General features: G+C 34.9%; 1 protein-coding gene and 1 long non-coding RNA gene across 3 annotated transcripts in view; one reads left to right on the plus strand and one right to left on the minus strand.

The window, feature by feature from the left end:
* The window catches only part of LOC125172777 (uncharacterized), a 632687-nt gene that overhangs the window by 305143 nt on the left and 312690 nt on the right, over positions 1-14854 (plus strand). The gene's annotated exons all lie outside the window — the stretch shown is intronic.
* Positions 1-14854, minus strand: part of FSIP2 (fibrous sheath interacting protein 2) — a 98526-nt gene that overhangs the window by 71923 nt on the left and 11749 nt on the right. For both annotated transcript variants that reach the window (XM_047871280.1, XM_047871279.1), the window contains 5 exons: positions 14301-14427; positions 11316-11405; positions 2315-2427; positions 1492-1534; positions 109-215 (listed from right to left, as the gene is read on the minus strand). In XM_047871280.1, the coding sequence (XP_047727236.1) occupies positions 109-215; positions 1492-1534; positions 2315-2427; positions 11316-11405; positions 14301-14427 (480 nt within the window). The remainder of the gene's footprint in view (positions 1-108; positions 216-1491; positions 1535-2314; positions 2428-11315; positions 11406-14300; positions 14428-14854) is intronic.

A 14854-nucleotide genomic window follows, 5' to 3' on the forward strand; every position in this document is an offset into this window, starting at 1 on the left:
TGTTTTGTATGGCCACTTCATGAATGAAAATTTTTATACTCATGCTGATCATAAGAATGTACTTCATTAATTCTGCTTGCCTTTGGGGCAAAAAGAAATATTATATACCTTATTTTTTGGAGGATCCAAGTAAGACTGTGAAGATCTTGGACAATTTCTTGTGGGTGAAGTTTGAGCTGAAATAATTGAATTTTGAGTTGAGATGTTTACAGCTCCTAGAGAAAGAAGAGATTAATTTTACATATGAGAAGATCATATTTATGGAACAAGGGTGAATGCTGATGAATAGATTTGATCCAGTGTTCCCTCTGCTGAGCTGCAACAATCATTGAATTACCACAATCAGGGGTTTATTTGAAGTAAAGAAGTATCTCCAGGAATTACATGACCTGTTTTTAGTGTTCACTGGCTACAAATTTCAAATGGTTCATTATTGCCTTTAGAGACAAGTCTGAAACCCTTAACCTCTGATCCTAATTAATTTAATATTATGCTAGCTTAGTCCCTATAATTAAACACAGACCACTGCCAGAATTAACTGCTTTCTTTTCATTCAGTCTGCAATCAAAAACCACTCATCTACTTGGATAAGGGAATAACCGGAGCTGTGTTTTAGGAAGATTGCTTTCACAGCAATATTTATGGGGATTAAAAAGAGGAGGAGGAGAATGGGGGAAGGTACTGAAATAGCCAAGGATGAAAAAAACAAGGTAGAAGCTGTGGGAATGAAAAGAGAGGAAAGGGCAAAAGAAATTAAGGGGGTAGATTAGAAAGAAAGTAGCAACCTTGGGATGCAAAATACAATAAAGAAGAGTCAAAGAATAATTAACATTTTGTGCCTAGGTGAAACAGAAGAAGGATCAGGAAGATGATGAGTTTGATACTCTATAGAATTTGAAGTGATCATTGGCTACTGAATGGAGGTGCCTAATATTTTCTTTATGTATATGTAGGATATGCATATGAGTATTTTTAGTGCCTTCCAGAAATCTAACAAGGTATGGGGAAATTTAGCTATTGTATAGTCTACTGAAGGGGAAATGAGAAATACAATGTATTGTTTATGGATAATTGATGGCAGTGGAGTGTGGGGCCCTTCCAGAGACAGTTCTCTGTACTGTAACTTACTGAGTCGCATATGTGAATAATGTACTCCATCACTATAAACAGCCACAGCAGGGACCCTAACTTTTCCATACTTAGCAAAGTTCAAAAGCCATACTCATCAAGCAAGCACTGACATGTGAGCTAATTATATCTATATTCATAAACAATTTTTTTACCATTTTTTATTATCCAAAATAATCATGATTGTTATAATCAGCAAAACAAATTGAAAAACTGTATATATATATATATATATATATATATATAGTGTGTATATATATGTTATATATATATAGTCATGATTATGAAATTGTATATATATATATATAGTCATGATTATGAAATTAACAATATAACAAGTATGACTGTTTTTCATTTTCTCACCTCTATCATCAGAAGTATTTGATTTTCTAGTTACTCCATCTTTCTACATGGTACATTAAAGAGAAAAACATTCATTAGTAACTGCACTTATAAAAGAAATTTTGTCACTATCAATCAACCAAATTAATATAGTTTCTCTCTCTTTTATCCCCTAATCTCACATGAAAATTGTCTCAGGAAAATATATATTAACAACCTCCTGGAATACTTTCTATAGGGATCTCAAATTTAACTAGTTTAAAATTGAGTTTAATATGTAGCAGTGTACAAAATTGTTCCCTTTCTAGTATTCCATATTTTCTTTAAAGGCATAGTAACCCATTCAATGGTTGGTTTTACAAAGCTTAGAGTCATTCAGTCTATTTCAGGGAAATACAATGTAACCTATTCCAATCCAGCCTACAGCTTAATTAAACACAGTTCTCTTTGATTTTGAGAACATCATTTTCTTGTGATAACATTTTTGAGTCTGTCTGTCCTATTAGGCAATGAGTCCTCAAGAGAATTGATTATGTTTTATTCATCTTTATATCTTATGTGTCCCAAATTTCCTCATTTTCGCTTCCTTCTGGTTTAGCACAGGGCTTGGCCAACAGTGAATACGTTTTAGCTATTATTATCATTGTAATTGCTAAATGTTTGGATTAGTTACAACTGTTAAATTACATAGTGACTCAATATGCCCAAGGAAAGAAATCTGGCCTCATGAATAGACACTAATATCCCTAACCAATTGGTATCATGCTAGTGAAAGAGATCATAGAAGTGAAAAATTAACTAGATAAGTAATCATCATACAAAAGTTTGAGACATAATTTTATACCTTTTGTTCAGTACTATTAACTTGTACATCTGACTGGCCAACTAAAGTTGCTGATTTTTTGATGACATTCTTTGTATTACTTAGAGATTGATAAATGGCATTTGCTGCAGGCCCTAAAAGTAAATAAATAGAGAGAAAAACCATAGTTGTTTTATTTTAACAATCTATTGAAGTGTAATTGAAGTATAATAAACTATACTCATTTAAATTGAAAATATTTCAACTTTAAAATATGTCTACAACTATCACTGCAATCAAATAACTTTTCTAATACTCTTTTAAAAGTTTTTTCATCCACCTTTGTAATCCGTCTTTCTCCTCCCATCCTGACAACACCACTCTATACTTCTCACACAAGATTAGCTTGAATTTTCTAGACTTTTATATGGATGGAATCATATAATATGTACTCTTTTTTTGCCTAGCTTCTTTTACTCAGTATAATGGTTTCACATATTTTAATAATTTGTTCCTTTTTATTTCTGAGAAGTGCTTCATTATATGGATACGCCACAATTTTTATTCATTTACCTGTTATTTGTGTTGTTTCCATTTTGGCCTCTCACAAATGAACTTTTATGAGAATTCGTGTACAAGTCACTTTGTTTTCATTTCTATGGGGTAAATATCTATTAGTGGAACGACTGGATCATACAGTGGGTATATGTTTAACTTTTACAAAACAACACACTGTTTTCCAAAGTTGCCATACCATTTTACAAGCCATTCAGCAGTGTATCAGAGTTTCAATTCTTCCAGCTCCTTGTCAATATTTAGTAAGCAGAAGAAAGAAAATAGTAAAGATTGAAGTGAATATCAAAGAAATCAAAAAAAAAGGAAGAAAATAATGAAACAGCTAATTCTTTGAAAAGTTCAATAAAAGTGATAAGCCAGATTACCAAGAAAAAGCACAAATTTGTAGCATCAGGAAAATTAGAGATAATAGCACAACAAAAGTCTATATAGATAATACTAAAAAATAATAATAAAGGAATATTATGATAAGTGTATGGTAGTAGGTTTAAAAATTTATATACAAAGGACAAATTTCTTGAAAAACACAAACTAATCTCATTCATGAATAGATGATATGAAGAACTACATATCTATTAAAGAAATCGAATATGTAGTTAAAAACATGTACACAAAGAAAACTCCAGGCTCAATTGACTTCATTTCTGAACTATACCAAATATCTAAAGAAGAAATTACACTAATTATACACAAACTCTTCCAGAAAATTAAAGAGGAATACTTCTACTCTCACAACTCATATTTTGAGACCAAAATCACTCTAATACCAAATTCATTAAAAGACATTACAAGAAAAGAAAACCTCAGTCACCATCCCACATGAACAAAGTTGCAAAAATTATAAATGAAATATATTGAATCTAACAATATATGATAAAGATAATGCATGATGAATGAGTAACGTTAATCCCAAGAATGTGGGACTGGTTTAACATATAACATTAAAAATAAGTCAAAGTTATTCACAACTTTAAAAGAAATAAGGAGAAAATTTAGATGATTATCTCAAAGATGCAGGGAAAAAATGATAAAGTTTAATAGCCATTCATGATCAAACCTCATGATCAAACTAGCAATATGAGGATATGTCCTTCCTGTGATAAAAGCTATCTTCAAATCTCTAGAGCTGACACTCTATATTGATCATGTTCCCTTAAATTTTGGAACAAGATTAATATGTACACAATCACCATTTTTTTCAATACTATCCTGGAGGTGCTAGCCAGGAAGAAAAAGAAATGAAAGGTGAGCCCAAATAAAATCCCAACAGACTGTGTTGTAGAAACTGGAAAGCTGTTTCTGAAATTTATATGGAGAAGTAAAGGCCCTACCACAAGACAGTCAATCTAGAAGAACCACAAATATTAGAGAACTCAAACTACCAAATTTGAAGACTTATTATAAAGCTATAGTAATTAAGAGAACACTGTATTCATGAAAGAATAGATAAATAAAACAGGACTGTCCAGAAATAGGTCTATCTGTCTATCTATCTATCTATCTATCTATCATCTATCTGTCTATCATCTATATATGTTCACTTTATCATTTAAAAGATGCCAGTGAAACTCAATGATGTTGAAGCAATTAAATGTGTACAAAATAAGCTTGAATAATCCTGTCTTCCCAGATAGCAAGGAAGCTATAAAAAATCATTAGGGTTATGTCACAAAGGACTCAAGAGTTATACTAACGGGAGATCCCACTGGCAGGAACTATCACCCTTTTAGCATTAATAAACACATTAACATAATTTTATTGAAGTACATTAAATTTATTTAAATCTGTAAATTCACAATGAAAAAAACAAACCTAATTGCTCACTGTTGAAGGATGCTACTGAAACAATTTACTACTTTGAAAACTGATAAATGATTGTAAAATGTTAAGCTTCAATCTGCTTTTCCGAAGTATCCTATACCACACTGTAACCAATAGTAGTTAAGAGGAAATTTCTTTTTTTAATTTTTTTTATCGTTTATTTATTTTTGAGACAGAGAGAGACAGAGCATGAATGGGGGAGGCTCAGAGAGAGGGAGGCACAGAATCCGAAACAGGCTCCAGGCTCTGAGCTGTCAGCACAGAGCCCAATGCGGGGCTCGAACTCACGGACCGTGAGATCATGACCTGAGCCGAAGTCGGCCGCTCAACTGACTGAGCCACCCAGGCGCCCCAAGAGGAAATTTCTTTTAATACAACTTTTCCAATTAACCTAAGAAGAAGGAATGATAGAATTAAGTTATCCCAACTTGAAACCCTTAATTAATTCATAGATCTAGGCCTTGAACATAAATGGCTGCTAACAGTACAAAGAGAAAGGAAATGAGATATTATATGCCTCTTGATGGAAAGGCATGCCACCATCTATGAATCAGTCTTGCTAGAGAAATTGAACCTGCAAGATGGCAGCATAAGAAGACCCTGACCTCACCTCCTTCCGTAGACCCACCAATCTCCAGCTACATAAACGACAACTTTCTCTGAAAAGGCCCTGAATGCTAGCTGAGCAGTTCCTCCACAACAAAAAGATAAAAAGGCCACATCTGCGTGGGAATGAGATACACCATGCAGAGGTGTGGTCTAGCCAAAAACCCCACCTGCAGTATGACAACCGACCTGTGAGAGGGATTCACAAATATGGAGCATATCCCTGAGAAGCAAGCAGTTTGAGCTCCCTAGCCCTTGGGACCTGCACTGGAGAGATGAGCCTCCAAACATCTGGCTTTAAAAATCAATATGGGGGAGCATGCGTGGCTCAGTCAGTTAAATGTCTGATTCTTGATCTCAGCTTGTGTCTTAATCTCAAGGTTGTGATTTCAAGCCCCATGTTGGGTCCTGCACTGGTCATGGAGCTTACTTAAAAAAACACAAAACAAAACAAAACATCAACATAGCTTACATCCAGGAGACTCAAAGGGCATTAGGAAATAAGATTCTGTTCCTAAAAGGTTCGTACACAGACTACTTACCCTAAGACCCAGCACAAGTACAGCAGGCTGAAAAGCATGTAGACCATACAGGAAGAAGATCCACTGGCTATTCTTAAAGCATCTTCTGGAAGGGTAGAAGTTTGTTCCAACTCTCTCCAGGGAAGGAGGTGCTGATCGTTCCCATTTTTATAGTCTCCTATCTTGGCAAGTGTTGGCACTGCCAGGTGCCATTTTTGCACTCTCTCTACCCTGCTGATTCTGCTTGCCTTACCCCTGCAAACTCCTGTGGCCCTGCCCCACTGAAGCCAGTGGGTGGGCTTGCCTGCCCTAACCCTCCTCCCCCCCCCCCCCCCGTGGCCCTATCAAAGCCAGCAGGTACACACAGTTCACAAAAGGATACCCTTTGATTGTCTGGCTCTAGTGGCCAGGGGTCCTTGTGTTTTGGACCCCATGGGACTGAAACAATCGGAGAGCCAATTCTTGGCAGGATGCTGCACAGACAAGTGAAACACACACCCAGTCTTCTTTTGATCACTCCCTTAAGACTGGGAGAGATAGCTGTTTTGCCTAATACATAAAAAACAAAAAACAAACAAAAAAAAAAAAAACAAGGAAAATGAGGAAACAGGGGAATGTGTTCCAAATGAAAGAACAAGAAAAACTCCCAAAGAAAACTTTAATGAAAAAGTGATAAGTAATTTGCCTGATAAAGAGTTCAAAGTAATCATCATAAAGATGCTCACAGATCTTGAGAGATGAATGGATGAACACAGAAAGATCAACAAAGAGAAAATATAAGACAGTGTGAAACACAAGTCATAGAGCTAAAGAATACAATAACTGAACTGAAAAAGATACTATAGGGGTTCAACAGCAGAATGGGTGGAACCAAAGAAAGGGCTAGTGATCTGGAATTGAGTGCAGTGGAACTCACCCAAAAAGAGATAAAGAATTTATATATATATGATGTTTATTTATTTTTGAGAGGGAGAGAGACAGAGCATGAGCAGGAGAGGGACAGAGAGAGAGGGAAACAGAGAATCTGAAGCAGGTTCCAGGCTCTGAGCTATCAGCACAGAGCCTGATGCAGGGCTCAAACCCGCGAACCATGAGATCATGACCTGAGCCAAAGATGGATGCTTAACCGACTGAGCCACCCAGGCACCTGGAAAAGAATTTTAAAATATAGATTAAGAGACTGATGGGTAGCTTAAGGGACCTTCTGGGACTCCAATTAAGCCAAAAAAAAAAAAAAAAAAAAAAAAAAAAAAAAGAAACAAAAGTCATCCAAATTGGAAAAGTAGAGTAAAATTGTCACTATTTGTGAATGACATGATTTTATAGATAGAAAAGGTATTATGCTAAGTGAAACAAGTCAGATGGAGGCACCATATGGGTTCTGCTGGTTTTTATTTATGTTTGAAATGTTTAATAAGAAAAACTGTTGTGCGTGGGTGGCTCAGTCAATTGAATGTGTGACTCTTGACTTTGGCCTCAGGTCATGATCTCATGCTTCCTGAGATCAAACCCTGCATCAGGCTCCATGCTGACAGCACAGAAACTGCTTGGGATTCTTTCTCTTCTTCTCTCTGCTCCCCACTCTCCAAATAAATAAATAAACTTAAAAAAAAAAAGAACAGCTAAAAAAGCCATTAACAAACTGGAAATATTTGCTACAAATAAGACAAAAGATTAACATCAGCCATATTGAATTAAGAACTGTACATCAAAAGATAAAAAGAAAGGATAGAAACAAATCACAATTGGAAGAGGATATTTATTATAATGTGTGTATATATATATACATATATATACATATATATATATGTATATATATATATTAACACAATTATCTAGTATGGCTTAAAAATCTTTCACATCCACAGGAGAAAGAAAACCCCTTAGGAAAATGGACAAGAGATTTGAAAATATGATTTCTCAGAAAAGGAAACATGATGCAGAAATCCCATATCTAGGCATATAACCCCTAGAGAATCTCTTCAATGAGTACCATGAGATTTTATATTTATATAAACATTTATATAAATATAATATATAATATATAAATATAGTATCAGTAACATATAATACAAATATATATAACATATAAAAATACAATATAAATATTATGTATATAATTTCCATCAAGAGAAATATATGTATATTGTGGTATATTCACACAATGGGATATATCAGTAATGAAATAAAATGTCAGGCAGCACAGAGATAAAACTTCTGAAACATAATGCTGAGTGTAAAAAGCACATCACATACAACTGGATACAACAGCATATCAGTTACATTAAAATATTTTTAATGGTATTTATTTCTATCTATATGTATATATGTAGTTTAAGGATATACACCCATGTAGTAAATATATTTTAAAAATATATTTAAAAAATAATGGTTATGATAATTACTAGATTTGGATAGTAGTTCTTTCTGTGAGATAAGGAAGTCTGCTTAAATGAAATTTGGCAAAAGATATAAACTTAAGTTTAAGGAAATTCAGTGAAGATTAAAGCAGGCAAAAAAATAAAAATCCACACCAAGATATATCATAATTAAGTTGCTAAAAGCTATTTCCCACCCCCCAGAATTTTAACAACCAGAGAAAAATGTCATAGAGGATCACTATTCAAATATAGACAATATCTCATCAGAACTACAGAAACACAATGAAACGGAAAAACAGTTTTCAAGTTCCGGAAAAAAATGTCAACTTACAATTCTATATCGAATGAAAACACTGTCATTCAGGAATGAAGGTAAAATAAAGACATTTTTAGAAGAAGGGAAATAAGATGATTCAGTGCCAGAAAATCTGTTCTGAAAGAAATACTAAGAGAAGTTCTATAGACTGAAAAAAATGATACTGGAAAAGAAAACTGGAATATCAAAAATTAAAGAGCATTCAAAATGGTAGCTATCTGGGTAAATATAATATGTTAGTCTTCTTCTATTTAGTTATTTAAAATAAAACATGTTACGTTGTCTGAATGGATGTTTGATGTATGTAGATGTAATACATAGGGCAACTATAACAAAGGGTTGGGGGATAAGAAGTCATAGATAGTGGAAAGATGTACATTCCACTTAAAGGGTGAAGTGGAATTGTGAAAAGATAAGTACAGTGTTGTCTAGGACAACCACTAAAAAATATGTAAAAAGAGGTATAGTAAAAAGTATAGTCGGGGCGCCTGGGTGGCACAGTCAGTTAAGCGTCCGACTTCAGCCAGGTCACGATCTCGCGGTCCGTGAGTTCGAGCCCCGCGTCCGGCTCTGGGCTGATGGCTCAGAGCCTGGAGCCTGTTTCCGATTCTGTGTCTCCCTCTCTCTCTGCCCCTACCCCATTCATGCTCTGTCTCTCTCTGTCCCAAAAATAAACGTTGAAAAAAAAAAAAGTATAGTCATGGACAACAGGAAAACAAAATTTAAAAGCATCATGTATAATAGTACCAAAACAATGAAGTACTTATGTATGAATATAACACAACATATATAAGATCTCTATGCTGAAAACTATAAAAACACTTATGACAGAAATAAAGTATAACCTAAACAGAAAAGATACTATGTTTTTGGATTGGGAGACCAAGATTTGTAGAAGGTTTCTTTTCTCCTTAAAGTGATCTGTAGATTGATTTAATGTACTTCACTAAAATATCTCAGCCTAATTTTTGCAGACAAGCTGATCAAAAAATTTATGTGCAAAAGGTAAGCAAATTAAAATAGTCCTAAAATTTTGAGGGAAAAAATTAATTGGTAGAATTATACTACCTGATTTCAAGACTGTAAAAAGCTATGCTAATTAACAGTGCAGTACTGGCAAAGAGATAGACACATACATTGATCAATGGAACAGAAATTAAAAGGCAAGTCACAGACTGAGAGAAAATATTTGCAAATCACATATCTGAAAAAGATTTGTATTCAGAGTATATAAATAACTTCTGAAACTTAACAGTAAGAAAATTACCCAATTAAAAATGAGCAAAAAGCTTCAACAGATACTTTACTAAGCAGGATTTACAAGCGGCAGATAGCATATGAAAAGATATTCATCATCATTAACCATCAGGGAAATGCAAATGAAAATCACAATGAGCTAACACTATATCTATTAGAATGACTAAAATAAAAAATTGCTGATAATACAATGGTTGCAAGAATGCATAGCAAATGGATCTCTCGTGCATTAGTGATGGGAATGAAAAATATTACAGGCACTCTGGAAGAAGTTGGGACAGTACTTTGTTCACTTAAACATACATTTACTATGACTCAACAATCCCTTGTTTACATAAAAAGCTGACTACAAATACTTCTGATTTTTCTATTCATAATCACCCAAACCTGGAAACAACCCAAATCTCCTTCAACTGATGAATGTACACATTTTGTAGAGGTGGGGCTGGTGTTGTCATAATTGTGTGCCTTGTAATAACTATTGGTGTCTTTAAAAAAGTCTTTGAGGGGCGCCTGGGTGGCGCAGTCGGTTAAGCGTCCGACTTCAGCCAGGTCACGATCTCGCGGTCCGTGAGTTCGAGCCCCGCGTCGGGCTCTGGGCTGATGGCTCGGAGCCTGGAGCCTGTTTCTGATTCTGTGTCTCCCTCTCTCTCTGCCCCTCCCCCGTTCATGCTCTGTCTCTCTCTGTCCCAAAAATAAATAAACGTTGAAAAAAAAAAAAAAAAATTTTTTTAAAAAAAATTAAAAAAAAAAAAAAAAAAAAAAAAAAAAAAAAAAAAGTAAAAAAGTCTTTGAGCTTTAAAAATAGGACCCATGAAGCTTAAGAGTTAAATCTACCTCAGTGGTCCTGAAAGTGGAAGACATCCTCTGCTAAGACAACACTGTCGCTCCCCAGGTTTCAGAGTCTTGATGAGACTAATCAAATTACATACTCAGGGAGGAAAGATTGTGGACTTTTCTTCTTTAAATTTGAATTAATAATGCCAAAGTAATTTAACTTTTTTGCTTTAATTTTTTCCTGAAAATTTGGTAGCGGGAGGAGATTCATATTGTTCAATTTTTAACAGCCTCACACTTTGACAGTGTATTATTTGGAGAAGTTTTATGCTGCCGTTTGTGTTCCTGGTCTAATCCAGTGAGCCCTAATAGACAACATGAAGTAACAGTATGGGATACATAATAAAGTAAAATTCAATAGGGTTCAGAGTAGTTTTGGAGTTAATTTCTGACTGACTTCAGAGTTTTCTAAAATCATTATGAACATTATAAAAATTAGTTTGGTTTTTTTTTAGGCATCATATACTGTTTAACAGCAATAGATTTTTCATTTTATTTTTCTAAAATTATGACATAATATTAAGTTTAGAACACTAAATCAGTAACTAGAGATCAAATTCTGAAAGCAATAGAGGTTGTGTCATTATTGGTAAGCATCATTCTAAATCAGTCATTTGACAACACAAAACAGAAGATTTAAGCATTTAAAGCATTTAAGCAAAAGATTCTATCCAAACTCAGTCTTTCCTCAAATTACTACAGTATTTCTTATCAAAATATTAAATTACCATATACTCCTTTATTTGGTCTCTGGTCACCAACTTGGTAAACTAAGTTCATATTATCAAAAGACTTCTTTTTCTTCTTTGGAGAATAAGCTTAAAAAATGTAATAAAACATTTATTTTTAGTAAGAGTGATGACAGAATTACCCAAGATAGACTATTTTATCAAGCCCAAGGGAGGTGAGCCTTATGCTAATTTGTATGTGGGATTATAGGGAGGTATTGGAGAAGATGGAAAGATGTGAAATGGGAAGGTAATAATTCTTGAAATATTATCACTTCAAGTTAAAAGATATACTTGAAGGGACAGAATTTTCTTCTGGTAGAGAGAAAAGCTACACCCAGACAAACTGTAACATGTCATTTCCTATCTGCTGGGATGCATACCAATGTAGCTACTGGCTAGAAACCCACTGGGCCACAGTTACTATTGCATTCTTGGATGTGCCTCCCAGCCTGGCACAGGCAACTGTATATATATTACTCCTTTGTGATAGAGGTAATTATAGTTCTTCTTTTTAACCACGTAAGGAGGGCAAAGTCTCCTCACATAATGGGTACTCAATGGGTTTTCATTAGAGATGTAAATGTGAGAGTGATCTGTCTGCCCACTGGAGCAAATTTCACCTAATATTCCCTTCCTCTTTCATTCTCTGTCCCTCTGGAAGTTGTCTACTTGGTGGAAGATGACAATATTATTTGGAAGTATAATTGTTTTGTAAGATAGATATTCGTGTCACCTTGATAATATAAATTGGATTCATTTATACCTTATTAATGTATTTTATCTTTATTTTTTTGAGAGAGAGAGAGAGAGAGACAGACAGAGAGAAAGAGAGAGAGAGAGAATGCACATGAGGGTGAGGAGGGGCACATGGAGAGGGAGATGGAGAGAGAGACTCTTAAGCAGGCTCCCTGCTCAGCACAGAGTCCAATCTAGGGCTTGAGCTCACAATAGTCAGATAATGACCTGAGCCCAAATCAAGAGCCAGATGCTTAACCAACTGAGCCACTCAAGCACCCCCTTTACATCTTCTTCAAAAGGGAATTTGAGGTAACAAATGTTTAAAATGTCTACTTGGAACTCTCTTCCTATTTAGAAAGTTAACAGTTGAGTTTGTAGGAATGTATATAGTTACTAAAGTGATTTCTTTTCTGAAGCATGAGATTGTTTTCATTGTTTTGATGAGCTGAATAAATTGAATTAGTCCATTTAGCAAATATATATTTTATAAACAAACACACACACATGCATACATACATAAATACAGTACTATCTGCTCTGTGAAAACAAAAGTGGGAGATATGATATTATGGGTGATTAAGACAGTGGGAAGTATGTAATAAGTGTATTGAAAATAATACAAAGTACTATAAGGGATTCAAAGAAGAAGGATCTTCCAATTAGGGCTGTTACGAAAGACTTTGTGGGGGGCGCCTGGGTGGCTCAGTCTGTTAAGCATCCGACTTCGACTCAGGTCATGATCTCGCGGTCCGTGAGTTCGAGCCCCGCGTCGGGCTCTGTGCTGACAGCTCATAGCCTGGAGCCTGTTTCAGATTCTGTGTCTCCCTCTCTCTCTGGCCCTCCCCTGTTCATGCTCTGTCTCTCTCTGTCTCAAAATTAAATAAACGTTTTTAAAAAAAAAGAAAGACTTTGTGGAATGTCACTTACAGTGGGGCTTAAAGAATTGTGGATTGGGATAGATGGACACTGAGCACATCACTCCAGGCTAAGAAAATTGGACAGAGAGGTACAGAAATAAGAAAAGGACCTTGTGTGTTAGGAATGGTCAGTAGTCTCATTTGATTGGACAATGAAATAAATTGAGTAGTTACTATAGACTTTTGAGATCTTTGTGAGAATTTAGGAGTACTATTTTTGTTTTTAGATCATGAACTGTAGCTCAAAGAGGTTAAGTAATTTGTCCAAGCTATTTGAATGGATAGATTATTATGGTAAAGCAGTTTGGTAAAGATTATGGACTTTAGCAGTTTAGCTCTAGAGCCTAAGTACATCACCCCTAGATCATAGCTGCCTTCTTCAAGGAGGTGGTATGAAATAAAGCTTAAAATTTAGGTTTGAGTTGGGCTCTAGGTAGTGATGAATGGTTGCCTCAAAAGTCTGAGCTTCATTTAAGAGGTGATGGAGATCTTTATGTTTTGGGAGCAGAAGAAAGCCTCAGAACAGATTTAAAGTGTAATTAGTAGCAGTTTGAAAAATAGATTTGAAGTAGGTTTGAAAAAAGAGGCAATAAAAACTAGTTAGTAATCTACTGGAGTGACACAAGGAGGCTTTCATCTAGAAAGAGGATTGATAGGACAGAGGATGATCTTGTTCTTTCCTGATACCACATAGGATAATTAAAGCAAATCCATATTTTTGCATTCTGGCTATGAAATTGTAGTTAACATCATTAATTTAATTTAACAAACTTAATGTATTTTATGAGCTTAAAGAAAGCTGGTAGAGATTGGGCATAGCAAAGTCATGACTGGATATCCCTCCTTTAAACTCTTCATTTCCTTCTTTTGTCTTTTCTTCCTTACGCTCCCTTCTTCTCCACTTCCTCCCTTCTTTATTCCCCGACCTCCTGCCTGCCCACCCCCCCACCTTCTTCTGGTACTGTCTATTCATTATGGCTGGGAAAATAGTAGAATACCATGTTGGTTATAAAATAGCAATTATCTTACATGCAAGTTTTTAAAGTTTCAGTAGCAAAAAATACATTATTTTTAGTATAGGGAAGTCAGAACTACAGTATAGGCAAGCTTGCTTACTAGACCACTTGATAAGATTATTTTACTTTGTTTTAATTTTTACATATATGTCTATTTTTCCACTTGAACCGTAATAGAAAAACGCCTAGAACTGTGCCTAACACAAAGCAGATAGCAATTGTAAGCAATCAGAGTTTTATGAAAGGATTTTTACGTAAATACATAGATAAGCATTTTCTACATAGCTCCATCAGCTTTTTAATATTCTCACATTCACTATATGTTCCATCTTGTCCTCTGTAATGAAATGTGTTGTTTCTCATCTCTTCTCTTTTAAAGCCATTTTCTTGCATTTTTTGTAAATGATAAGCCATTTTTTTCTCTAGAAGGGCTTGTTTCTAAAATATTAAGATATATAAAATTAATGTCAGCTTTCTGTTTAAAAATGCAAAACAAACATTTAAAATGTGAAAGTATATGTTGGAAATCAACAGTCACTCCTGTCTTAAGCTTCTGGGCTAATATTGACCCTCGACGTACCAGAAAGAAAATAACTGCACAGAGAAAGAACCCTAGAGATCCTCCACGGGTTCCCTAGAGTATTTAGCAAGAGAATGGATCAGTACAGGTATGCGAGGAAACAAACAAAGGCCATCCTAAAGGATTAGAGAGAAAAGTGCTTGGTACCTGTCTATCATGCCTATTTTCACCATCCACTCCAGAAAAACGTCTTAAGTCATAGGGCATTGGGTAGAGTACTAAAATGGGTCTTGGTTCAGTAGTGAGGAATAACTAGTGTGAGATTAAACATGGCTCTGGTCCCAT

The sequence above is a fragment of the Prionailurus viverrinus genome, chromosome C1 (genome assembly GCF_022837055.1).
Source record: "Prionailurus viverrinus isolate Anna chromosome C1, UM_Priviv_1.0, whole genome shotgun sequence".
Lineage (NCBI taxonomy): Eukaryota > Metazoa > Chordata > Mammalia > Carnivora > Felidae > Prionailurus > Prionailurus viverrinus.